Below are 27,748 nucleotides of genomic sequence, written 5' to 3'. Positions count from 1 at the left end.
TATCTTCCATATCCTTTTCCACAGTAAAATCTGATGCAAAATACTCACTTAGTATCTCCCCCATTTTCTGTGACTCCACACAAAGGACACCTTGCTGATCTTTGAGGGGCCCTATTCTCTCTCTAGTTACCCTTTTGTCCTTAATATATTCAGATCATAACAAGTGGCTGGAAAGATGGAGAGAACAGTTAATAAAACACAGAGTTCTCAGTTTTATCAAATGTGGCATTGAACACAAGAGCAAAGAATTGATATTGAACTTATAAGGCACTTGTAGACCTCGGCTGGAGAATTGCATACAGTTGTGGGCCCCACATTACAGGACAATTGCAAATGAATTGAAGAGAGTGCAGAAGCTATTTAAAAGAATAGTTCAGGAATGAGAACCTTCAGTGATGAAAATACATAGAAGAACAAAGAACAAAGAAAATTTACATCACAGGAACAGGCCCTTCAGCCCTCCAACCTTGTGCCGATCCAAATCCATTGCCTAAACTTATCGCCCAATTGCTTATGGATTGTATCCCTCTGCTCCCCACCTCCTCATGCATATGTCTAGCCACACCTTAAATGAATCTATCATGCTTGTCTCCAAAATGTCCACATCATTTTGGTAATGTGGCGACCAGAACTGTACACCGTATTGTAAATATGGCTGAAGCAAAGTTTTGTACAATTTTAACATGACCTGCCAGCTCTTATACTTAATACCCCATTCGATGAAGGCAAGCATACTATAATCCTTCTTGACCACTCTATACACCTGTGCAGCCACCTTCAGGGTACCTGAACTCCCTGATCTCTCTGCTCATCAACTTTTCCCAAGGCTCTACCATTTGCAGTATAGTTCACTCTACAATTAGACCTTCCAAAATGCATCACCTCACATTTGCCCAGATTGAACGCCATCTGCCTGTTCTTGACCCAACTCTCCAGTCTATCTATATTCTCCTGTATTCTTTGACAGTCCCTATGCTTTCTGATACTCCACCAACCTTCGTGTCATCTGCAAACTTGCTGATCACACCAACAGTGCCCTCTTCCAGATCATTTATGTATATCACAAACAACAGTGGCCCCAGCACTAATCCCTGTGGAACACCATTGGTCACCTTTCTCCATTTCAAGAAACTCCCTTCAACTACTACTCTCTGTCTCCTGTTGCTCAACCAGTTCTTTATCCACCTCGCTGGAACACCCTGCACACCATGTGACTTCACTTTCTCCATTAGCTTACCATGGGGAGCCTTATCAAATGCCTTACTAAAGTCCATGTATATGACATCAACAGCCCTTCATCTATCAACTTGGTCATTTCCTCAAAGAAGAACTCTATTAAGTTGGTAAGGCACAATCTCTCCCACACAAAACCAAGTTGCCTATCACTGATAAGCCCATTCTTTTCCAGATATAAATAGATTTTATCCCTCAGTACCTTCTCCAGCAACTTTCCCACCACTGGTCTGTAGTTACCTGGAATATCCCTACTACTGTTCTTGTACAAGGGGACAATATTAGCAACCCTCTAGTCCTTCAGCACTTCTTCTGTATTTAAGGATGCTACAAAGATATCTGTCAGGGCTCCAGCAATTTCCTCTCTCAACACCATCAGCAACCTGGGATAGATCCCATCCGGTCCTGGGGATTTGTCCACCTTAACATCCTTTAGCCTACCCAACATATCCTCCCTCCTTATGTCAGGCTGATCCAGAGTAAACAAACCTTCATCTCTAATCTCAACATTCATCAAGTCCCTTTCCTCAGTGAACACTGATGTAAAGTAATCATTGAGAATTTCACTCATTTTCTCAGATTCGAGACACAACCTCCTTCCTTATCCTTTAGTGGACCAACCCTTTCTATAGTTACCCTCTTTACAGTCATAGAAACAGCACGGAAATAGACCCTTCAGTCCAACCCATCCATGCCGACCAGATATCCCAACCCAATCTAGTCCCACCTGCCAGCATCCGACCCATATCCCTCCAAACCCTTCCTATTCATATACCCATCCAAATATATTTTAAATGTTGCAATTATACCAGCCTCCACCACTTCTTCTGGCAGCTCACTCCATACACATACCACCCTCTGTGTGAAAAAGCTGCCCTTAAGGTCTCTTTTATATCTTTCCCCTCTCATCCTAAACCAATGCCGTCTAGTTCTGGACTCCCCCACCCCAGGGAAAAAACTTTGTCTAGTTATCCTATCCTTGCCCCTCATAATTTTGTAAATCTCTAGAGGGTCACCCTTAGCCTCTCCCTATAGCTCAAATCCTCCAACCCTGGCAACATCCTTGTAAATCTTTTCTGAACCCTTTCAAATTTCACAACTCTTATATATGAATAAAAGGCCTTGAGATTCTCCTTAATTCTGCTCACTAAAGTTATTTCATGACTCCTTTTAGCCCGTTTGATTCCTTGTTTAAGATTGGTCCTACTCTCCCGATATTCCTCCAAAGCCTGTTCTGTTCTTAGCTGCCTGGACCTTATGTAGGTTTCCCTTTTCTTCTTGGCTAGTCGCACAATGTCTTTTGTCATCCACAGTTCATGAATCTTGTCTTTCCTATCCTTTGTTTTCAAAGGGACATAGGAGAAAGTGCGGACTGCAGATGCTGGGGATCAGAGCTTAAAAATGTGTTGCTGGAAAAGCGCAGCAGGTCAGGCAGCATCAAAGGAGAAGGAGAATCGACGTTTCAGGCATAAGCCCTTCTTCAGGAATACCTATTTCAAAGGGACATGCCTAACCTGCACTATCTTCAACCTATCTTTGACAGCCTCCCACATATCAAATGTGGATGTCCCTTCAAATAGCTGCCCCCAATCCAGTTCCTGCCGAATTTTGATATAATTGGCCTTGGCCCAGTTTAGTACTCTTCTCTTAGAACCACTGTCATCCTTGTCTACGAGTACTCTAGAACATACAGAATTGTGATCACTATTCCCAAAGAAATTTCTCACTGCAACTTCTACAGTCTGGCCTGGCTCATTCCCCAACACCAGGTCCAATATGACCTCTTCCCTGGTTGGACTATTGACATACTGCTCTATGCCTGGATGCTCCTTACAAATTCTGCCCCATCTAGACCTCTGACATTAAGTATGTCCCAATCAATGTTGTGAAAATTAAAATCGCCCATCACCATCACCCTGTTGCCTTTATATCTTCCATAATCTGTTTACCTATTTGTTCTTCTATCTCATGCTCTCTGTTGGAAGGCCTGTAGTACACCCCAACAATATAACTGTACCTTTTTTATTTCTCAGCTCTACCCATAATGTCTCACTGCTCAAGCCCTCCATTGGTCCTCCTTTAGCACAGCTGTGATATCATTCCTGACCAGCAATGCAACTCTTCCCACACTGGGCTGTGTGAACCATCTATATCCTGGAATATTTAGTTGCCAATCAAGTCCTTCCTTCAACCAAGTCTCTATGATTACAATGACATTGTACTCCCAGGCATCAATCCAAGCCCTAGGTTTGTCTGCATTACCTACTATATGCCTTGCATTAAAGCATACACATTTCAGACCACCAGTTCCTTTGAATTCATTTGCCTACTGCCTACCGTTCTGCTTGGTAATCCTAACTCCATGATCATGTTCCGTATAGTCTCAAGTTTCCACCTCATTGTCTACTAGTCTTCTCTTCTGGTTCCTGGCCTCCTGCCAGTCCAAAAGAATTTTGGACTGTTGTCCCTGGAGACAAGGCAGCTGAGAGGAGATCTGATTGAGGTTTTCAAAAGCATGAGCGGCTGGACAGAGTGGACAGGGAGAAGCTGTTTCTGCTTGTAGAAGAAACAAGAATGAGAGGAGCAAAGATTTAAAGTGATGGCCAAGTGCTGGCAGGTGGGACTAGATTGGGTTGGGATATCAGGTCGGCATGGACGAGTTGGACCGACGGGTCTGTTTCCGTGCTGTACATCTCACTGACTCACTGACTCTATGTATAAACTAAGCAAGGGTGATATGGGAAAATACTTTAATACACAGCAGGCAGTTATGGTATAAAACGCGTTGCCTGGTGACATAAAGCTGGCCCTTTTTTCTAAACGCTGTTCCTCTTCTCAAGGATACTGTGTCATTGTTTTATTCAGAGGGGTTGTAAACAGGCCAGGCCCCAAAATGGCTGGGTTTGGTACAGAGATGAAAGGCCTTTTTGTTTATACGGAAACAGATGAGTCTTTCAGCCAAAGCTTTTATGTTGTTAGAAGTGACCTGTATAAGTCAAGTGGGCGTGGCCAGCTCTCACACTGATCAGTTCAGTCCAGAACTAGTTAGGGAGTCTAGCTGTGGAGCTGTGTGGAAACAGGCTGATAGACTCTCTCTCTCCTTCTGCCCTTCTAACTTTGACCTATAAGCCTTTGTTTCATTTTTACTGTGTTTAAGGGGTTTGCTTATTGGAATTGTTGTGTATATTCAGAACAGCATAATTAAGTCTAGATTGGATAGACTGAGTTCTATAGAGGTTCTTTATTTTGTTCTTTGTGTTTCATTGTGCAATTTTGTGAATAAATTTTTATCTGTTTTAAAACCTGGTAGTCAACCTAGCTAACGTACTCCAGGTAATGTTCACTGTACACTTACTGAAACAAATTGCAAAGTCATGGCCTGGGCTGCCTGCTTAAGAATGTTTTGAGTGGTCTGGCCTAGTCCATAACAGATTGGGGGGCTCTTTGCAGGATGTTAAACAGTGAGTGGTAGGTGCTAGTGTCTTTATTTCAGGTGTTGGTTTAGTTGGGTAGACAAAGCTTGAGATAGTAATGGCTTTTTCAGTCACCAAACGTTTTCTGGAAGTGGATGCAATGACTTTGGAAGTTTTGCTAAAGGTGAATAAGACCAAGCTGCAGGAATTAGCAGACAAGCTGGGGTTGGAGCTGCCTCCTTCTGTGATGAAAGGAAAGATAATTACAGCAGTAGCTCAGCATTTAAATTTGCTGGAAACACCATCAGGATCGAGAGAGATGGCAAGGATTCAAATGCAAATGAAGCAGCTTGAGTTAGAGGCGAGAGATAAGGAAAGGGCAGCAGAAATGAAACAGTTTCAGTTAGGATTAAAAGCAGATGAGAGGGAAAAAGAGAGAGCATTTGAACTTCAGAAATTGACACTTAAAAAGGGAAGTCAGCTTAAAAGGCTGGAGATAAAGACAGATGGTCGGCTTAGTGAGGAAGAGAGTGAGGATGAGCAAGCCCCTGGTAGTCAGAAGCCGAGTGCGAAGCTGTTTAAATATGTTCAAGTATTCCCTAAATTTGGGAAGAAGGATGTGGAAGCCTTTTTTTATCTCATTGGAAAAGGTAGCTAAACAAATGCAGTAGCAAGTGACAAGGTGGGTTTGTTGATCCAAACAAAACGTGTAGGTAGGGCTAGTGAGGTCTTCGCATCCCTATCAGAGGAGGTATCTGGGGAGTATGAGGATGTGAAAAAAGCAATTTTAAGTGCATATGAGGTTGTACCAGAAGCGTAGAGGTCCCTCCCCCAGGAGGGACCCTGGTCAAAACTACATTGAGTTTGAAAGAATCAAACAGAGCAACTTCAATAGATGGATAAGAGCTTTAAAAATAGGACAAATGTATGATGCCCTTACAGAGGTAATTATTTTGGTGGAATTCAAAAATTCACTGCCTGAAGCAGAGTGAACTCATGTGGGAGAGATTTAAAACAGCAAGGTTAGCAACTGAAGTGGCTGATCATTGTGAGCTAGTCCATAAAACTTGGGTTGGCTTCCAGAATCAATTTCAGTCTATGAGGGATAGAAACTGGGGCAAAGAGAAATCCTACCGTGGAAAGGGAAATGTAAATCTCAGTGAAAATCATAAGAAAATCCTTCAAGAAGTTAACAAGCTCAGATGCTTTCATTGTAATAAAGTGGGCCACATGAAATCACAGTGTTGGTGGGCTGGGAGAAAGCCAGATGTAGGAAAACAGGCCAAGCCTGGAAGTTTTGTTGGACTAGTGATAAAAAGCACAAGACAAATTAGACAACTGCCTCAGAGTGTACAAGATGATCAGAGGTTGATTAAGGAGGAAGTGCCAGATCTGCTTAAAAAATATACATGCATGGGTAAAGTTTATTCACATAGGAGTAGCAGTTAAAAAGGTTACAATATTAATGGACACAGGGTCCTCTCAGTCTGTGATGCTGAAGGATGAGGAAATATGTACTCCTGAAGGACTATTTCCAGAAAAGGTACTGGTGACAGGAATTCACGGTGAGACAAAAAGTGCTCAGTTGTGTAAAGTGAAGCTAGAGTGACTACAGAAGAGTGGAGAATTAGTGGAAGGAGTACTGGACAAACGCTCAGCTCCAGGAATACAATGTGTCCTTGCAAATGATATAGCTGATTCACCAGTAGGTGTGCTGCCTACTCCAGTTGAAAAGCTAGTGGAGACTCAAACAACTGAAGAAATGCAGGGTGTTTATTCAGGGATCTTCCGAGATTGCGTGGGATCACAAGAATCACAGAGTCACAAGCTGAAGCAGGAGAGTTCAAAAGGCCCAGATAAGGAAGCTGACATAGTTTTATCAGGGACTTTTTTTGATCAGATAAGTGGAACAGAACAGGAGTAAATAGGTCAACATGCAAGCATATTTAGCTCTACTAAGCTTATTGAGTTACAGCAGAAAGATAAGAACTTAAAACAGTTGTATCAAAAAGCACATACAGAGAAGGAGAGTGAATGCATCCTTGTGTGCTATTATTTAATAAATGATGTCGTAATGAGGAAATGGAGACCATCACACATTCAAGCAGATGAGAAATGGGCAGAGATTCATCAGATTGTTTTGCCAATAGGCTATAGAAAGGCTATAGCATGAGCTACCACGTGGAGGTCATTTAGGGGCAAGGAAAACACAGGCTAAAATACAAAGATATTTTTACTGGCCTGGACTACACAAGGATGTAGCTGAACTTTGCCAGATGTGTCACACATGTCAGCTAATTGGAATACCACAGGCAGTAATAAAATCTGCACCTTTAATACCTATTCCACCATTTAAGGAACCTTTCACAAGAGTCTTGACTGATTGTTTAGGTCCCCTACTTCAAACAAATAATGGGAATAAGTCAGATTTGAGAAGATTTGTAGCTCAGGTTGAGGTTTTGGATGGAGCTTTGCTCGCTGAGCTGGAAGGTTCATTTCCAGACATTTTGTTACCCTACATCTTCAGTGGGCCTCAGAGGCGAAGCAATGCTGAAAATTCCTGCTTTCTACTTATATGCTTGGGTTTCTTTGGGTTGGTGATGTCATTTCCTGTGGTGAAGCCACTTCATATTCCTTTTCTTAATGGGGTCGAACTCGATGTGTTTGTTGATAGAGTTCCGGTTGGAATGCCATGCTTCTAGGAATTCTTGTGCATGTCTATGTTTGGCTTGTCCTAGGATGGATGTGTTGTCCCAGTCGAAGTGGTGTCCTTCCTCATCCGTATGTGAGGATACTAGTGAGAGAGGGTCATATCTTTTTGAGGCCAGTTGGTGTTCATGTATTCTGGTAGCTAATTCTAGCCACAAAAAGACATGACCCTCTTTCACTAGTATCCTCACATAGGGATGAGGAAGGAGGACACAACTTCGAGTGGGACAACACATCCATCCTAGGACAAGCCAAATAAAGACACGCACGAGAATGCCTAAAAGCATGGCATTCCAACTGGAACTCTATCAACATACACATGGAGTTCGACCCCATCTTCAATCCCCTGAGAAAAGGAACAGGAAGGGACTTCACCACAAGAAATAACATCACTACAGGAAATGACATCACTAACCCAAAGAAACCCAAACATATAAATAGAAAGCAGAAATTTTCAGCATTGCTTCACCTGAGGCCCGCTGAAGATGTTACCTAGTAGGGTAACAAAACATTTGGAAATGAACCTTCCAGCTCAGTGAGCAAACCTACATTCAAAATGGGCATAAGTATTTATTAACAATAATGGATGTATCAATGAGATTTCTAGAGGCAGTACCATCATGCAATATTACAGCTAAAAGGGTTGTAGAAGAATTACTCAAATTCTTTACTAGATATGGACTGCCAATAGAGATCCAGTCAGATCAAGGATCAAACTTCACATCCAAACTATTCAAGGCGGCTATGGATATCTTGGGAATAAAGGATTTCAAATCTATTGCATACCATCCGGAATCACAGGGAATGCTAGAGAGATGGCATCAAACACTAAAAACCATGTTGAGGGCTCATAGTCAGGACTATCCAGATGATTGGGATAAGGGAATTCCATTTGTACTTTTTGCGATCAGAGATGCACCAAATGAATTAACCAAATTCAGTCCATTTGAATTAATTTTTGGGCATGAAGTAAGAGGGCCATTAAAATTGATTAAGGAGAAATTAATAAATCAGAATTCAGAGACCATACCTTTGGACCAGGGGTCAAATTTTACAGAACAATTAGGTAGAGCGGGGGAGTTGGCTAGACAGCATTTAAAAGTATTACAGTGTACAATGAAACAGGAAGTGGATAAGAAATCACAAATTCACAATTTTGCAATTGGGCATAAGGTATTGGTGGTACTTCCAGTAACTGGTGAACATTTAAAAGCAAGGTTTAGTGGGCCTTATGTCCTTGGAGGAGTTTTTGCTACTGCTGTTGGGCAGGGGGCTGGGAACCAGAGGAGAAGACTAGTAGACAGCAACGTGGAAACTAGAGACTGTAAGGATCATGAAGTTAGCATTATCAAGGGGAAGAGTAGGCAGAGAGCAGATGAATGCAAAAGAACTGGCGGCCTGAAGTGCATATACGTTAATGCAAGGAGTATAGTGAGTAAGGCAGATGAACTTAGGGCTTGGATTGGTACCCGGGATTATGACGTTATTGCGATCACAGAGACTTGGTTGAAGGAAGGGCATGATTGGCAATTAAATGTTCCGGGATATAGATGCTTCAGACAGGACAGGGATGGAAGTAAAGGGGGGAGAGGAGTTGCATTGCTTGTCAGGGATGATATCACAGCTCTGCTAAAGGAGGACAATATGGAGGGCTTGAGCAGTGAGGTGTTATGGGTAGAGCTGAGAAATAAGAAGGGTGCAGTCACACTGTTGGGGCTGTATTACAGGCCTCCCAACAGTGAGCAGGAGGTAGAAGAACAAATAGGTGAACAGATTATGAAAAGATGTCAAGGCAACAAGGTCATGGTGATAGGAGATTTTAATTTTCCCAACATTGACTGGGATATTCTTAGTGTCAGAGGTCTGGATGGGCCAGGATTTGTAAAAAGCATCCAGGAGAGTTTTCTACAGCAGTATGTCAATAATCCAACGAGGGAAGGGGCCATATTGGACCTGGTGTTGGGGAATGAGCCAGGCCAGGTGGTAGACATTGCAGTGGGAGATTTCTTTGGGAATAGTGACCACAATTCTGTAAGTTTTAAAAAACTCGTAGACAAGGATGAGAGTGGTCCTAAGGGAAGAGTACTAAACTGGGCCAAGACCAATTATATCAAAATTTGGCAGGAGCTGGGAAATGTGGATTGTGAACAGCTATTTGAAGGGAAGTCCACATTTGATATGTCAGAGACTTTCAAAGATAGGTTGAAGATACTGCAGGATGGGCATGTCCCTTTGAAAACAAGGCATAGGAAAGGCAAGATTCATGAACCATGGATGACAGAAGACATTGTGCGACTGGCCAAGAGGAAAAGGGAAGCCTACGTAAGATCCAGGCAGCTAGGAACAGAACAGAACTTGGAGGAATATCAGGAGAGTAGAACCAAACTGATATGGCAGGGGGGTGGGAAACTGAGCTATATACCGGAGGTGGGAGTTGATGGAGATGAGACAATAGCAAGAGGGAGCGCAGCCAGTGGGAAGGAATTTCCTGGGAAAGAACCAAGGGATCGGTTAAAGTGTGTTTGCTTTAATGCAAGGAGTATCAGGAATAAAAGTGATGAGCTTAGAGCATGGATCCGTACCTGGTGCTATGATATTGTGGCTATAACAGAGACATGGGTTTCTCAGGGGCAGGAATGGTTGCTGGATGTTCCAGGGTTTAGAACATTTAAAAATAATAGGGAGGGGGGAAAAAAGAGGAGGGGGGTGTAGCACTACTAATCAGAGAGAATATCACAGCTACAGAAGTTACCATTGTCGAGGAGGGTCTGCCTACTGAGTCAGTATGGGTGGAAATTAGGAACAGTAAGGGAGCAGTCACCTCATTAGGGGTTTACTACAGGCCCCCTAATGGCAGCAGGGAGATTGAAGAAAGCATAGGTTGGCAGACTTTGGGAAAGTGTGAATGTAGTTGGGTTGTTGTAATGGGTGACTTTAACTTTCCCAATATTGATTGGAACTTCCTTCGAGCAGATGGTTTGGAAGGAGCTGTTTTTGTTAGGTGTGGCAGGGGGGTGGGAACCTGAGCTGTATACTGGAGGTGAGAGTTGAGGCAGATGAGGCAATAGCAAGAGGTAGATCAGCTAGTGGAAAGGATTTTCCTGGGAAGGAACCAAGGGATCAGTTAAAGTGTGTTTGCTTCAGTGCAAGGAGTATCAGAAATAAAAGTGATGAGCTTAGAGCATGGATCAGTACCTGGTGCTATGATGTTGTGGCCATAACAGAGACATGGGTTTCTCAGGGACAGGAATGGTTGCTGGATGTTCCAGGGTTTACAGCATTTAAAAAGAATAGGGAGGGGGGAAAAAGAGGAGGGGGTGTAGCACGACTAATCAGAGAGCTACAGAAGCTTCCATTGTCAAGGAACATCTGCTTACCGAGTCAGTATGGGTGGAAATTAGGGACAACAAGGGAGCAGTCACCTCTTTAGGGGTTTATTACAGGCCTCCCAATAATAGCAGGGAGATGGAAGAAAGCATAGGTCGGCAGATTTTGGAAAAGTGTGGACGTAGTAGGGTTGTTGTAATGGGTGACTTTAACTTTCCCAATATTGATTGGAACCTCCTTTGAGCAGAAGATTTAAATGGAGCTGTTTTTGTAAGGTGTGTTCAGGAGGGTTTCCTAACTCAGTTACGTTGACAGACCATTCTAGACTTGGTGCTCAGAAACGAGCCGGGGCAGGTATCAGATCTTGTGGTGGGAGAGCATTTTGGTGATAGTGACCACAACTGCCTCATATTCTACATAGATATGGAGAGGAGAGGATTAGGCAAAATGGGAGGATATTTAATTGGGGAAGAGGAAACTATGATGCGATTAGACATGAGGTAGGAAGCATGGATTGGGAGCAATTGTTCCATGGTAAAGGCACTATAGACATGTGGAGACTGTTTAAGGAACAGTTGTTGCGAGTGATGAATAAAATGTCCCTCTGAGACAGGCAAGAAGGGGTAAGATAAAGGAACCTTGGATGACAAGAGCGGTGGAGCTTCTCGTCAAAAGGAAAAAGGTAGCTTACATAAGGTAGAGGAAGCTAGGGTCAAGCTCAGCTCTAGAGGATTACAGGCAGGTGAGGAAGGAGCTTAAAAATGGTCTGAGGAGAACCAGGAGGGGGCACGAGAAAGACTTGGCAGAACGGATTAGGGAGAACACAAAGGCATTTTACACTTATGTGAGGAATAAGAGAATGGTCAAAGAAAGAGTAGGGCCGATCAGGGATAGCAGAGGGAATTTGTGTGTGGAGTCTGAGGAGGTAGGGGAAGCCCTAAATGAGTTTTTTACCTCTGTCTTTATGAAAGAAACTAACTTTGTAGTGAATGAAACCTTTGAAGAGCAGGTGTGCATGCTGGAATGGATAGAGATAGAGGAAGCTGATGTACTGAAAATTTTGTCAAACATTAAGATTGAAAGTCGCCAGGCCCAGACCAGATTTGTCCTTGGCTGCTTTGGGAAACGAGAAATTCAATTGCTTCGCCACTTGCGAAGATCTTTGCATCCCCGCTCTCCACTGGAGTCGTACCTGAGGACTGGAGAGAGGCAAATGTAACTCCTCTCTTCAAGAAAGGAAATTGGGAAATCCCCGGCAATTACAGACCAATAAATCTCACATCTGTCATCTGCAAGGTGTCAGAAAGGATTCTGAGGGATAGGATTTATGACCATCTGGAAGAGCATGGCTTGATTAAATGCAGTCAACACGGCTTTGTGAGGGGCAGGTCATGCCTCACAAACCTTATCGAGTTCTTTGAGGATGTGACTAGAAACGTTGATGAGGGTTGAGCTGTGGATGTGGTGTATATGGACTTCAGCAAGGCATTTGGTAAGGTTCCCCATGGTAGGCTCGTTCAGAAGGTCAGGAGGAATGGGATACAGGGGACATATCTGTCTGGATAAAGAATTGGCTGTTCGACAGAAGACAGCGAGTGGTAGTAGAAGGAAAATATTCTGCCTGGAAGTCAGTGATGAGTGGTGTTCCACTGGGCTCTGTTCTTGGGTCTCTACTGTTTGTAATTTTTATTAATGACTTGGATGAGGGGAATGAAGGATGGGTCAGCAAGTTTGCAGACGACACAAAGGTTGGAGGTGTCGTTGACAGTATAGAGGGCTGTTGTAGGCTGCAGCAGGACATTGACAGGATGCAGAGATGGGCTGAGAGGTGGCAGATGGAGTTCAACCTGGATAAATGCGAAGTGATGCATTTTGGAAGGACGAACTTGAAAGTTGAATACAGGATTAAAGACAGGATTCTTGGCCGTGTGGAGGAACAGCGAGACCTTGGTGTGCAGGTACATAGATCCCTTAAAATTGCCACCCACGTGGACAGGGTTGTTAAGAAAGCATATTGTGTTTTGGCTTTCATTAACAGGGGGAATTGGGCTTAAGAGCCGTGAGATCTTGTTGCAGCTCTATAAAACTTTGGTTAGACCGCACTTGGAATACTGTGTCCAGCTCTGGTCACCCTATTATAGGATGCTTTGGAGAGGGTTCAGAGGAGGTTTACCAGGATGCTGCCTGGAATGGAGGGCTTATCTTACGAAGAGAGGTTGACTGAGCTCTGACTTTTTTCATTGGCAAAAAGAAGGAAGAAAGGGGACCTAATTGAGGTGTACAAGATAATGAGAGGCATAGATAGAGTTGATAGCCAGAGACTTTTTCCCAGGGCAGAACTTGTTAACACGAGGATTCATAGTTTTAAGCTGTTTGGCAGAAAGTATAGAGGGGATGTCAGAGGCGGGTTCTTTACGCAGAGAGTTGTGAGAACATGGAATGCGTTGCCAGCAGAAGTTGTGGAAGTGAGGTCATTGGGGATATTTAAGAGATTGCTGGACATGCATATGGTCACAGATATTTGAGGGTTCATACATTAGTTTTACCTTACATGAGGATCAATGGTCAGCACAACATCGTGGGCTGAAGGGCCTGTTCTGTGCTGTACTGTTCTCTGTTCAATCTTAAACGAGGAATCAAGCGGGCTAAAAGGGGTCATGAATTAACTTTAGCAAGCAGAATTAAGGAGAATCCCAAGACGTTTTATTCATAATCTGAGAATCTGAGAAAATGAGTGAGATTCTCAATGATTACTTTACATCAATGTTCATTGAGGAAGAGGACTTGATGAATGTTGAGATTAGAGATGAAGGTTTGTTTACTCTGGATCACCCTGACATAAGGAGGGAGGATGTGTTGGGTAGGCTAAAGGATGTTAAGGTGAACAAATCCCCAGGACCGGATGGGATCTATCCCAGGTTGCTGAGGGAAGTGAGAGAGGAAATAACTGGGGCCCTGACAGATATCTTTGTGGCATCCTTAAACACAGGTGAGGTGCTGGAGGACTGGAGGGTTGCTCATGTTGTCCCCCTGTACAAGAACGGTAGTAGGGATATTCCAGGTAACTACAGACCAGCCTGACGTCAGTGGTGGGAAAGTTGCTGGACAAAGTACTGAGGGATAAAATCTATTTATATTTGGAAAAGAATGGGCTTATCAGTGATAGGTAACTTGGTTTTGTACGGGAGAGATTGTGCCTTACCAACTTAATAGAGTTCTTTGAGGAAGTGACCAAGTTGATAGATGAAGGAAGGGCTGTAGATAAAGCATTTATCTACAATAAAGGACTTTAATAAAGCATTTGATAAGGTTCCCCATGGTAAACTAATGGAGAAAGTGAAGTCACATGGTGTGCAGGGTGTTCTAGCTAGGTGGACAAAGAACTGGTTGAGCAACAGGAGACAGAGAGTAGTAGTTGAAGGGAGTTTCTCAAAAAGGAGAAAGGTGACCAGTGGTGTTCCACAGGGATCAGTGTTGGGGCCACCGTTGTTTGTGATATACATAAATGATCTAGAAGAGGGCACTATTGGTCTGATCAGTAAGTTTGCAGATGACATGAGGATTGGTGGAGTAGCAGAAAGCATAAGGGACTGTCAAAGAATACAGGAGGATATAGATAGACTGGAGAGTTGGGCGGAGAAGTGGCAAATGGAATTCAATTTGGGCAAATGTAAGGTAATGCATTTTAGGAAGTCTAATTCTCGAGCCAACTATACTGTAAACAGAAGAGACTTGGAAAAAGTTGATGGGCAGAGAGATCTGGGAGTTCGGGTCCATTGTAGCCTGAAGGTTGCTGCACAGGTGGATAGAGTGGTCAAGAAGGCATATGGTATGCTTGCCTTCATTGACGGGGTATTGAGTATAAGAGCTGGTAGGACATGTTAAAATTGTATAAGACTTTGGTTCAGCTGCATTCAGAATACTGTGTACAGTTCTGGTCGCCACATTCCCAAAAGGATGTGGATACTTTAGAGAGGATGCAGAGAAGGTTTATGAGAATTTTGCCTGGTATGGACGGTGCTAGCTATGAAGAGAGGTTGAGTAGGTTAGGATTATTTTCATTAGTAAAAAGGAGATTGAGGGGGGAACATGATTGAGGTCTTCAAAATCATGAAGGATATAGACTGGGTGGATAGAGATGAGCTTTTTCCCAGGGTGAGGGATTCAATAACGAGAGGTCACATATTCAAGGTGAGAGGTGAAAAGTTTAAGCGAGATACATGTGGAAAGTACTTTACACAGAGAGTGGTAGGTGGCTAGAACACATTGCCAGCAGAGTTAGTAGAAACAGGCACAGTAGATTCATTTAAGATGCATCTTTACAGATGCATGAGTAGTTGGGAAGCAGAGAGATAAAGATCCTTAGGTTTTGACAGTACATTTGGATCGGCTCAGGCTTGGACGGCCAAAGGTCCTGTTCCTGGGGTGTAAATTTTCTTTGTTCTTTTGTTCTTATCAAATTGAGAAGTAATTGATTAAGGTGAGCTACTTGATAAGGACTTCAGACCGGAAAAAATCTCACAGTATGTTATGTGAATATACTCAAAGGTATTTTGATAGGGAAGGAAAGCAAAAGGAGAAGATGTTAATGATGACAGTACAGAAGGAAGAACCAAGTTCAGAGGATTCTGAATTGGATATTTGTCAAATCCAATTGGACAATGATGAAGTTGTCAAAAATTGGGATAAATTATTGAGTTACCTTGCACAGGAAAATTGAAATAACCTGAAAGAGTTATTACTATCAGATGGGGAGATATGTGGAAACAAACCAGGAAGTACTAACCTAATTGTGCATGATGTAGGTATAGGAGATGCTGTTCCAATTAAGCAACATCCTTACAGGCATAACCCTTTAAAGTTGGCACAGGTTCAAAAGGAGATAGCGCACATGCTCCAAGCGACAGAATTGAAGTGAGTTACAGTGACTGGTGCTCACCCATAGTCATAGTGCTAAAGGCAGATGGTACCCAACAGTTAAGTGTGGACTATCACAAAGTCAATGCTGTTACAAAGACTGATGCATATCCAATTCCGCAGTTGGAGGACCGTGTCAAAAAAGTGGGACAAACAACTTACATTTCTAAGTTGGACTTGCTCAAAGGCTACTGGCAAGTACCTCTATCAGAGAGAGTGAAGGCAGTTTCAGCTTTTGTAATGTCAAATGGACTTTATCAGTTCAAAGTCATACCACTTAGTAAGAAACATCCTCCAGCCATATTTGCCAAAGCCCAAGGCACCTTCCTGGGACACGTTATTGGACACGAAAAATGGCCCCATGGGATGTGAAAACAAAAGTAATTGGGGAATATCCTACACTGTTGATGAAAAGAGCAGTACTGCGGTTCCTAGGATTGAGTGGATTTTATCGGAGGTTTGTGCTGAACTTTAGCAGTGTGGCTGCTCCACTCGCCGAATTGTTTAAAAAGGGCAAGAAGTTTCCATGGACAGCAGACTGTCAAAAAGCACTTGACAGCCTAAAAATGTTAACCACTGCCCCAGTACTAGCCATACTGGGTTACACAAAGCCTTTTAAGGGGGCTATCGATGCCAGTGATGTGGGTGTTGGTGCGGTGCTCCTGCAGGAAGATGACGAGGGAATAGAAAGACCCATCTGGTATTTTTCAAGGAAGTTGAAAGTTCATCAACAGAAATATTCAGACTGGAGAAAAAGACTTTGAATTTGGTGTTGGCATTACAACATTTCAGTGTTTATATTACTAGCAAAGCATCTGAGACAATTGTATACCCTGATCATAACCCCTTCACATTTATGAAGAAATTCAAGGACAAAAATACCAGACTGTTTAGATGGAGCTTGTTGTTGCAGCCATTCAATTTGAGCGTTGTGCATGTGGTATGTCGCAAAAACACAATTGCCGATGCATTATTGAGACGTGAATGGGAAACGGAAGTGTTCAGTGGCGGGTGTGCCACAGCCTGCTTTCACATGTAATTATACATGTGTATAGTCAGTACAGTGGAAACGTGTGTTTTAGACTACTAACCAATTTCTTTTAAGGGTTTTAAAAATGAAGCTAAGTTTTGATATCGATGGGTTTTTTTTTAATGAGGGAAGTGTCACAAAGCTGACCCTATTTTGTAAAAGCTGTTCCTTTTCTCAAGGATACTGTGTCCATGGTTTATTCAGAGGGGCTGTAAACAGGCCAGACTCTGAAACATGGTACAGACATGAACGGCCTTTTTGTTTATACTGAAACTGATGAGTCTTCAGGCCAAAGCTTTTATAGAACATAGAACAATACAGCGCAGAACAGGCCCTTCGACCCTCAATGTTGTGCTGACCTGTGAACTATTCTCAGCTCATCCCCCTACACTATCCCATCATCATCCATGTGCTTATCTAAGGATTGTTTAAATCTCCCTAATTTGGAGAGTTGACTACGTTGGCAGGTAGGGCATTCCACGCCCTTACCACTCTCTGAGTAAAGAACCTGCCTCTGACATCTGCCTTAAATCTATCACCCCTCAATTTGTAGTTATGCTCCCTCGTACAAGCTGAGTCATCATCCTAGGAAAAAGACTCTCACTGTCTACCCTATTTAATCATCTTGTAAGTCTCTATCAAATCCCCTCTTCGCCTTCTTCTTTCCAATGAGAACAGACCCAAGTCTCTCAGCCTTTCCTCATAAGACCTTCCCTCCAGACCAGGGAACATCCTGGTAAATCTCCTCTGCACCTTTTCCAATGCTTCCACATCCTTCCCGAAATATGGCGACCAGAACTGTACACAATATTCCAAATGCTGCCGCACTAGTGTTTTGTATAGCTGCAGCACGATATTGCGGCTCCAGAACTCAATGCCTCTACCAATAAAACCTAACACACCATGTGCCTTCTTTATAGCACTATCAACCTGGGTGGCGACTTTCAGGGACTCTGCACATCCACACTACCAAGAATCTTTCCACTGACCCAGTACTCTGCTTCCTGTTATTCTTCCCAAAGCGCATCACTTCACATTTAGCTGCATTGAACTCCATTTGTCACCTCTCAGCCCAATACTCCACCAACTTTAGTGTCATCTGCAAATTTACTAATCCATCCACCTATGCCTGCGTCTAAGTCATTTACAAAAATGACAAACAGCAGTGGTCCCAAAACAGATCCTTGTGGCACACCACTAATAACTGGACTCCAGGCTGAATATTTTCCATCAACCACCACTCGCTGCCTTCTTTCAGAAAGCCAGTTTCTAATCCAAACTGCTAAATCACCCTCAATCCCAAATCTCTGCATTTTCTCTATCAGCCTACCATGTGGAACCTTATCAAAGGCTTTACTGAAGTCCATGTATACCACGTAAACTGCCCTACCTTCATCTACACGCTTGGTCACCTTCTCAAAAAACTCAGTGAGGTTTGTGAGACTCAACCTGTCCTTGATGAAACCATGTTGACTATCTGAAACAAGTTGTTGCTTGCTAGATGATTATAAATCTTATCTTTTATAATCCTTTCCAAAACCTTTCCTACAACAGATGTAAGGCTCACTGGTCTATAATTACCTGGGTCATCTCTACTGCCCTTCTTGAACAAGGGCACAACATTTGCTAAACTCCAGTTGTTAGAAATGGCCCGTACAAGTCAAGGGGCGTGGCCAGCTCTCTCACTAAACAATTCAGTCCAGAACTAGTTTGGGAGTTCAGCTGTAGGCTGTGTGGAAACAGGCTGTTAGACTCTCTCTGCTTCTGCCCTTCTAACTTCGACCTGTAAGCCTTTGTTTCATTTTTGCTGTGTTTAAGAGGTTTGCTTATTGTAACTGTTGTGTATGTTCGGAACAGCATAATTAAATCTAGTTTGGATAGACTGAGTTCTGTACAGGTTTTTTACTGTGTTCTGTGTGTTTCATCATGTAATATTGTGAATAATTTTTTTATCTTTTTAAAACCTGGTAGTTAACCTAGCTAATGTACTCCGGGTAATTTTCACTGTACACTTACTGAAACAAATTGCAAAGTTATGGTCTGGGCTGCCTGCTTAGGAATGTTTTGAGTGGTCTGGCCTAGTCCCTAACATTGGAAAGATTTGATTTGATTTCAAGATAAGTGGGTACATTTTTAGGGTGAGAGGAGAGAGGTTTAAAAAAGACATGAGGGGCAAAACTTTTACACAGAGGGTGAACTTCCTGAGGAAATAGTGGATGCAGGGAGTATTACAATGTTTAACATTTGGATAAATACATGAATAGGAAAGGTTTGGTGAGATATGGGCCAGGAGCAGACAGGAGGGAGCAGTATAGTTGGTATTATGTTCAACATGGACTTGTTGGACCCAAGTGTCTGTTTCCGTGCACCCAAGTACAGTGAAAAGCTTTGTTTTGCAAGCAGTACAGTCATATCCCAGCTTTCCTGAAGGAGGGCTTATGCCTGAAACATCGATTCTCCTTCTCCTTGGATGCTGCCTGACCTGCTGCGCTTTTCCAGCAACACATTTTTCAGCTCATATCCCAGCAACAAGAACATGCAGATCATAGAGTGCTCAGACAGAGCAAGGTTACATTTCACAGGAGGTCATAGAGTCATCGAGTCGTAGAGATGTACAGCATGGCAATAGACCCTTCAGTCCAACTCATCCATGCCAACCAGCTGTCCTTAATTAATTTAGTCCCATTTCCCAGGATTTGGCCTATATCCCTTTCAACCCTTCCTATTCATATAGCCATCCAAATGCCTTTTAAATGTTGTAATTATACTAGCCTCCACCACTTCCTCTGGCAGTTCATTCCGTACATGCACCACCCTCTGCATGAAAAAACCCTGTCTATTTACCCTATCCATGCCCCTCATAATTTTATAAATTTCTATAAGGTCACCCCCTAGCCTCCGACGCTTCAGGGAAAACAGCCCCAGCCTCTTCAATCTCTCTTTATAGTTCAAACCTTCTAATCCCAGTAACATCCTTGTAAATCTGTTCTGAACGATTTCAAGTTTCACAACATCATTCCTATAGGAGGGAGACCAGAATTGCATGCAATATTCCAAAAGTGGCCTAACCAATGTCCTGTACAGCTGTAACATGACCTCCCAACTCCTGTACTCAATACTCTGACCAATAAAGGAAAGCTTACTGAATGCTTTCTCCACTATCCTATCTACCTGCAACTCCACTTTCAAGGAACTATGAACCTGCACTCCAAGGTCTCTTTATTCACACCCCAGGACCTTACCATTAAATATATAAGGCCTTCCTTGATTTGCCTTTCTAAATGCAGCACCTTACATTGATCTAAATTAAGCTCCATCTGCCACTTCTCAGCCCTTTGACCCCTCTGATCAATATTCCATTATACTCTGAGGTAACCTTCTTCACTGTCCACTACACTTCTACTTCCTAGGTTTGCATCCAAATCAATTATATGAATGATGAAAAGCGGTGGACCCAGCACCAATCTTTGTGGCATATCGCTGGTCACAGGCCTTCATCCTCTGTCTTCTACCTTCGAGCCAGTTCTGTATCCAAATGGCTTATTTATCTTGTACTTCATGTAATCTAACTTTGCTAACCAGTCTACCATGAGGAACTTTGTTGAATGCCTTACTGAAGTCCATATAGATCATGTCCACCGCTCTGTCCTCATTAATCCTTTGTTACTTCTTCAAAAAAACTCAGTCAAGTCAGTGACATGATTTCACATGCACAAAGCCATCTTGAGTATTAATTCAGCAGTCTAATAACAACAGGTATGAAGCTATTCTTGAACCTGTTTTTGAAGTGTTCAAGCTTCAGTATCTTCTGCCTGACAGAAGAGCTTGGAAGACAGCATTACTGGGGTGGGACGGTTCTTTGATGACATTCAGTCAAGATCAGGAAGGGCTAATGAAGGGTTCCTGCCCTAAACATCTGTTTTCCTGCTCCTTGGATGCTGCCTGGCCTGCTGTGCTTTCCCAGCACCACTCTAATCTTGACTCTAATCTCCAGCATCTGCAGTCCTCACTTTCTCCTCTTTGATGACATTGTAAACTGTTCCACAGCAACGAAAAGTGTAAATGGAGTTCATAGATGGGAGTTTGGCTTCCGTGATGGTCTGAGCTGTGCACACAACTTTAGTTTCTTATGGTCCTGGGCAGTTGCTGTGCCAGGCCATTATGCACAGGAATAGTATGCTTTCAATGGAGCATCTGTAAAAGTTGTTAAGGGTCCTTGGTGTGGTGAAGGCAGATTCAATTGAGACATTCAACTTTTTTTGTGATAATCATGATGTGCATGCATATAGGGGAAAGGCCGGAGATTGATATTAGATAAGAACCTGACAAGATAATGGAGCTTGTGCCAGTAAAATGGGCAAAATGATCGCCTTCTGCATGATAATAATTTATAAGTCTGTGTGAGAAAGATCACCAATTTCTGGTTTTCACCCTTAAAACCAGAAGTGGCATAAACAACAGATTAATATGGTATCGATTCAGGAAGTTCAGCAGAAACTCAAAGCACAGGTGTTCGAAGTGAGAAAGGGAAGCAAAATGACCAGAACCTATAATACAGACTGATGATGTCACTGAAAATGTCAGAATTGATTTTCTATAAAATACTCCAAACTTAAAGTAACATGTCAGAAACAGTTATCAACATTGATGCTCCAATGTAGGAGATCTGAAGAACTCAAGAGATTCTAGAAAGTGACGTGGGAGAGCATGGTGAACACAGGATAGGAAAGGATGAAGTCTTCCTCACAGAATATCTATCTTTCATCTTGGCCTTGACTTAAAATTGCAGCCTGTACTCAATTATGTCATTGGGTCCCAACAAATGTCTTTCCTGAGGGAGTCAACTGGTTTGCTGCTGCTTTGGTACAAGATCGGAATGATATGCTCCCAGAGCAATTTTACATACATGTGATTAAATCATTCCTTGACCTTTCCTAACCTTTAAATATTGTGACTATTCCCATTCTAGGTAACCAAAGATATGATAAATTATCAGGGATATATTTTTATAAATGACCTGGAGGAGGGGCTAGAAGGTTGGGTGAGCAAGTTTTGCGGATAATATGAAAGTCGGTGGAGTTGTTGACAGTGAGGAAGGATGTGGCAGGTTACAGTGGGTTATAGATAAGCTGCAGAGCTGGGCAGAAAGGTGGCAAATGGAGTTCAATGTGGGTAAGTGTGAGGTGATTCACTTTTGTATGAGTAACAAAAAGATGGGGTCCTGGGCTAATGATCGGATACTTGGTAGTGTGGATGAGCAGAGGGATGTTGGTGTCCATGTACACAGATCTCTGAAAGTTGCCACCCAGGTAAATAGTGCGGTGAAGAAGGCATATGGCGTACTGGCTTTTATTGGTAGAGGAATTGAGTTCCGGAGTCCTGAGGTCATGTTGCAGTTGTATAAGACTCTGGTGCAGCCGCATCTGGAGTATTGTGTGCAGTTTTGGTCGCCATACTATCGGAAGGATGTGGAGGCACTGGAACGGGTGCAGAGGAGGTTTACCAGGATGTTGCCTGGTATGGTAGGAAGATCGTATGAGGAAAGGCTGAGGCACTTGGGGCTGTTTTCATTGGAGAAAAGAAGGTTTAGGCGTGACTCGATAGAGGTGTACAAGATGATTAGGGGTTTAGATAGGGTTGACCATGAGAACCTTTTTCCACGTATGGAGTCAGCTATTACGAGGGGGCATAGCTTTAAATTAAGGGGTGGTAGGTATAGGACAGATGTTAGGGGTAGATTCTTTACTCAGCGAGTCGTGAGTTCATGGAATGCCCTGCCAGTAGCAGTGGTGGACTCTCCCTCTTTATGGGCATTTAAATGGGCATTGGATAGGCATATGGAGGATAGTGAGCTAGTGTAGGTTAGGTAGGCTTGGATCGGTGCAACATTGAGGGCCAAAGGGCCTGTACTGCCCTGTATTGTTCTATGTTCTATGTTCTATGTTCTATATGCAGGGATGCAGATTTGAAGCCTAAATCAGATCAACTGAGATGTTAATGAATGACTGAACAGACTTGAGGTACTGAACAGCCTACTCTACTCCTAAATTGTATGGTCATTGGATAATACAATATTTCCAAACAGAACAGAACTTTACCCAGAGAGTGGTGGGGGCATGGAATGCGCTGCCTGTGGGAGTGGCAGAGTCAGAATCATTGGTGACCTTTAAGCTGCAATTGGATAGGTACATGGATGGGTGCTTAAGCTAGGACAAATGTTCGGCACAACATCGTGGGCCGAAGGGCCTGTTCTGTGCTGTATTGTTCTATGTTCTATGTTCTATGTTCTATATGGTTCAAATTTCTTCTGGAATTTGGCCAATGACTACTACGCTCCTTTTTTTCTCTAATCTGAGGCCTTCAAATAAATGTAAAATAATCAAATCAGGTTTTTAAAAAAATAGTCATGGGGCGTTGTCGTTGCTGGCTGGTTCTATTGATTGCCCATTCCTAGTTGCACTCAAGGTGGTGGTAGCAAGCTGCCATCTTGAACTGTAGCAGGGCCATGAGGTGTGGGATCCCAATATGCTGTCAGGGAGGGAGTTCCAGGGTTTTGACCCAGCAACATATTTCCAAATCAGATTGGAGAGAGTATATCTGCTGCTTTTGTCCATTTTTCTGGCAAAAGTGACGGTGATTCTGGATTTGAAAGGTGATGCCAATATAAGCTTGATGTGTATGCACACTGTGAATGGTATACACTATTACCACTGCACATCAATGGTGGAGGAAGTGAATGTTTATGGTATTGTTTGGAATTCTTTATTCTAGATAGTACTGAGCTTCATGAGTGTTGATGGAGCTGCCCTCACTGAGGTAAATGGGGACTATTACATCATGGTCCTGACTTGTGCCTTGCAGATGGCGGACAGGTTTGGGGAGTCAAGATGAGAGTTGTGTGTCACAGTATTCCCAGGAGGGTCAGTGCTGAGGGAGTGTCACACTGTCAGAGACCCAGTAGTGAGGGCAAGCAGCATGGTTGGAGAGTCAGTACTGAGGGAATGCAGCAAGGTTGGAGGGTCAGTACTACAATGTCAGAAGTGACATCTTTTGGAGATATCATATCAAGGTTCTGGCCATGTGTCATTGTAAATAATTGTAGTGGAATGGTACCGGTTGGCACTCACCAGCTGCGCGGCCGCAGTCACATTGTCTGCTGATTCCATACAGAAAATGATTGGAAAGAATCGGTAAGGATCCTGAAGAGTATGCATAATGCATGTCTGTAAGTAAAATTACAGAGGACCAGTTAACTGGGACAATTCATTTATCATTCATATCAGCATCAATTCCAGTACATGTATTCTGGTTTCAATAGACGGTCACTAACAGGATGCAGTTGTCCCTTGGTCAGGATGGCCCTAGGACCATAGCAGCTGCTACAAAACTGACTGAACTGGAGGAAGAGCAGATTATTGAGCTACTAGATAGTCCTTAAATCTTGGATTAATGTAAAATTCATTTAGTTGAATTCAGGATGAGGTCTGTTTGTGATTAAAAGCATTAATAGCATTAAATGAGCCAATCGCAGCTTAGTATATGACCAAAAGCAATTTTCAAAGCATCTTGCATTATTAACTTTTTAGCATCATCAGTTAATGTATTAATATATTTACTACTATAAATCACAACAAGGTGATTTATCAGCGTGAATTACAAACAGATTTGAAACTGAGTCACATGAGAAGATTCAAAGACATATGATCAAAACATGGACCAAAAGTACGTTTTAACTTTTGAAGGAGAAGGGGGAGGTAGAGAATGGGTGAGAGATGTTGAAAATGTGTTGGTGGAAAAGCGCAGCAGGTCGGGCAGCATCCGAGGAGCAGGAGAATCGACGTTTTGGGCATGAGCCCTTCTTCAGGAATGAGGAAAGTGTGCCAAGCAGACTAAGATAAAAGTGTAGGGAGGAGGGACTTGGGGGAGGGGCGTTGGAAATGTGATAGGTGGAAGGAGGTTAAGGTGAGGGTGATAAACTAGAGTGGGGGTGGGGGCGGAGAGGTCAGGAAGAAGATTGCAGATTAGGGAGGTGGTGCTGAGTTCGAGGGCTGGGACTGAGACAAGGTCGGGGGGAGGGGAAATGCAGAAACTGGAGAAATCTGAGTTCATCCCTTGTGGTTGGAGGGTTCCTAGACGGAAGATGAGGCGCTCTTCCTCCAGCCGTCGTGTTGCTATGGTCTGGCGATGGAGGAGTCCAAGGACCTGCATGTCCTTGGTGGGGTGGGAGGGGGAGTTGAAGTGTTGAGCCACGGAGTGGTTGGGTTGGTTGGTCCGGGTGTCCCAGAGGTGTTCTCTGAAACATTCCGCAAGTAAGCAGCCTGTCTCCCCAATATAGAGGAGGCCACATCGGGTACAGCGGATGCAGGAAATGATGTGTGTGGAGGTGCAAGTGAATTTGTGGCAGATATGGAAGGATCCCTTGGGGCCTTGGAGGGAAGTAAGGGGGGAGGTGTGGGTGCAAGTTTTGCATTTCTTGCAGTTGCAAGGGAAGGTGCCAGGCCCCAAGGGATCCCAAGGCCTCAAGGCCCCAAGGGATCCTTCCATATCCACCACAAATTCCTGGGCTGTAAGTTTTCTTTGTTCTTTGTTATTTGTTCAATGAGCTAGTGTTTGAAAAGGAGAGGATGCAAAGGAGATGAAATCTTGGAGAGGTTTAGGCTGGAGGAAAATAGACAAAGGGGAAGGGGACGGATCGGAAAACGATGAAAATTCTAAACTCAAGACATTTCCAGACCTGGAAAGACCAGTGAGCACTACAACTGATGGATGAACATGACTTGGTGAAAGATAACTTTGGATGAATTAAAGTTTATAGAGGATGGAAGGTGGAAAGCAAGTGAGGAAAATGTTGGAATAGTAAAGGCACATATGAGGACCTCAGCAACAAATGAGCTGAGACATGAAAGGAGCTGGGAAATGGTGAATATAACACAGTATTGGTAATGGGAAGGAAATAAGGTTGGAAGCTCAGGTTGAAGGCTAAACAACACCAAATTCATGAACTGCCTATTTCTGCCTCAGGCAACAAAGGAATGGCTTTGGTTGCTAGGAGACAGATGTATTGGCAAGACCTCAAAATAATGGGCAAAGTCTTACAACAGCTTTTTGTTTTAAAAGCAAGTTCCTTTTCAGGAGTCAAAAACATTTCTATGAGAGCCGGCAACCTACCTGACCTCATGATGTGGTGAAAGGTTCCTGAGAATTCAGGCCCAGTCAGACAACAGGAGCAAGAGAGATACTGAGGCAGAAAGGCACACTTTGTAGGAAATCAGGGGCCAAAGACAGAAGGTAGACATCAGATGGTTATATGAGAGAAGAGAAGCTTAGGGTTATCTTGAATATACAAGACATAAGTAACCTTGGCAGATTTAACCAGGACCCAAAAGTGTTTCATATTGTTTAGCCAGATCTGCCAATGGCTAAACCAAGGTGTTGACACTAAATAATACATTTGCATCTATTGAATTTAAGATATTGAAAATGAGGCTTATTCCAGGAGGTGAGACTGAGTAATGGTTTGAATGGGGTGAGCAGGTGTTGCAGTGAATGCAAGACAACAAGGTCACAGAGCAGGAGAGAGAGAGAATAAAAGATAGAACAGTCTGTATTCCTGCTCACTGATGAAATCCCTCAATAAAGCCTTTTGTAGGTTGCCATGGTAATGGGCTGGTTTTGGCATTAGAAATTGAGTCAGGGTCATTAAGCATATGTGAATTCTGGAATGGTAAAAGGAATTTTGAAAAAGAGATTTTGAATTGAATTTTTTGGATATTATGTGAGGATTGTTGACGATGTGATCATCAGTAGCTGTTCAATCAGACTAGGTACTCACCTCAATCATGTTCCCAGTGCATTCCTGCTCTCCATGCTGACAACTGAACACCCACTTGCCACTTTCATTCCTCTCCTACAAAAACAAAGTAACAATATATGAACAGGGAACATGGCTGTGAGAGTTTAGATTCATTGCTTACTCCAGGGCATTTTGTCACTGAACATGTTACATCAAAACTTTTAACAACGTCGATGCAGACCTTCACCTCAGCTGTTCATTTAGTTAAACCAGGGTGTTTACAGGAGGGCAAACATCAAACTCAGATATCAACTGCCCCCACCTTTTTCAGCAGATTCTTCGCATTTCATAGTCATCTGACCTCGAATGCTTGGCAGGAGAAACACTGGGTGCTCCTGACTTGAGCAGTCACTTAGGTCACTCCACCAAAAGCCATGTGCTATCCCAGGTCGCCAGAGCGCCCTCATATCTCCCTGACTGCAGCAGCCAATAGAGAAAGTGCCTGGTAGTCGAGAGATTTTCCATTGTACAGAATTCCTTGTAACATTTCGATTTCTCAGTAGTCCAGCTACCAAAAATAAAAGCAAATTCTATTTGACGTGTTGATTGTGCATACTAACATTGTCTGTTTCTTCACAATCCCCAGTCTCTTGTTATCTAGAGTGAGAATTTATCTAGAAAAGGTTAAAAGAAGTTCTAATAACTCAATGCAGAAGTTGAGCTTAAAAAAAATCCCTTGCACTGAAATGCAGAAGTGGTAACTGTGGTTGAACACAGCTGTGCAATGGCAAAGGATCAATGCAGCATCAGTCACTATCCACATGTGTTCAGCACAGATTCTCAAAATCAGTAAAAAGTCAAAAATCATTGAATTTCACAAGGCATTTAATAGATTAGCTTGCTCAAAGTTAAAAAGTATGGTGCTGGAAAAACACAGCTGGTCAGGCAGCATCTGAGGAGTAGAAGAGTGGACATTTTGAACATAAGCTCTTCATCAGGAATGTGGAGGCTTTTTAGTTTCACACTAAAGCTTGGAGAGTCAAATAGGTTTCCTCCTCCTCCTCCTCCCAATCGAGGACTCCTCCCGTTCTGCTGATTAAACATGTAAGACGCAGATTTGTCAAATTCATCCTACTCTAACTTTAGCTCTCTAGCCTCTGCAACTGTCTCCATGATCTCTATCTGGGGAGGTGATGACGTAAAGTTATCACTGCCAGACTAGTAATTCAGAGACCCAGGTAATGTTCCTGGGATACTGGTTTGAATCTCATCAGAGAATGGCTGAAGGAGGAAAGTCTAGGAGTCTAATGGTTTAATGCCTCGCCA

At 43.0% G+C, this 27,748-nt stretch overlaps 1 protein-coding gene across 3 annotated transcripts in view; it reads right to left on the bottom strand.

The window, feature by feature from the left end:
• The window catches only part of LOC140494844 (gamma-interferon-inducible lysosomal thiol reductase-like), a 62,234-nt gene that overhangs the window by 15,408 nt on the left and 19,078 nt on the right, over positions 1-27,748 (bottom strand). For 2 of the 3 annotated variants that reach the window (XM_072594521.1, XM_072594519.1), the window contains 2 exons: positions 26,462-26,536; positions 23,757-23,852 (listed from right to left, as the gene is read on the bottom strand). In XM_072594521.1, coding sequence (XP_072450622.1) covers positions 23,757-23,852; positions 26,462-26,536 — 171 coding nt within the window. The remainder of the gene's footprint in view (positions 1-23,756; positions 23,853-26,461; positions 26,537-27,748) is intronic. The other variant, XM_072594520.1, reaches the window with a different exon arrangement.

Source organism: Chiloscyllium punctatum, chromosome 24 (assembly GCF_047496795.1).
Source record: "Chiloscyllium punctatum isolate Juve2018m chromosome 24, sChiPun1.3, whole genome shotgun sequence".
NCBI classification, from domain to species: Eukaryota; Metazoa; Chordata; class Chondrichthyes; order Orectolobiformes; family Hemiscylliidae; genus Chiloscyllium; species Chiloscyllium punctatum.
The sequence above is the reverse complement of the archived record's forward strand: the minus strand, read 5'-3'. Positions and strand labels throughout refer to the sequence as shown.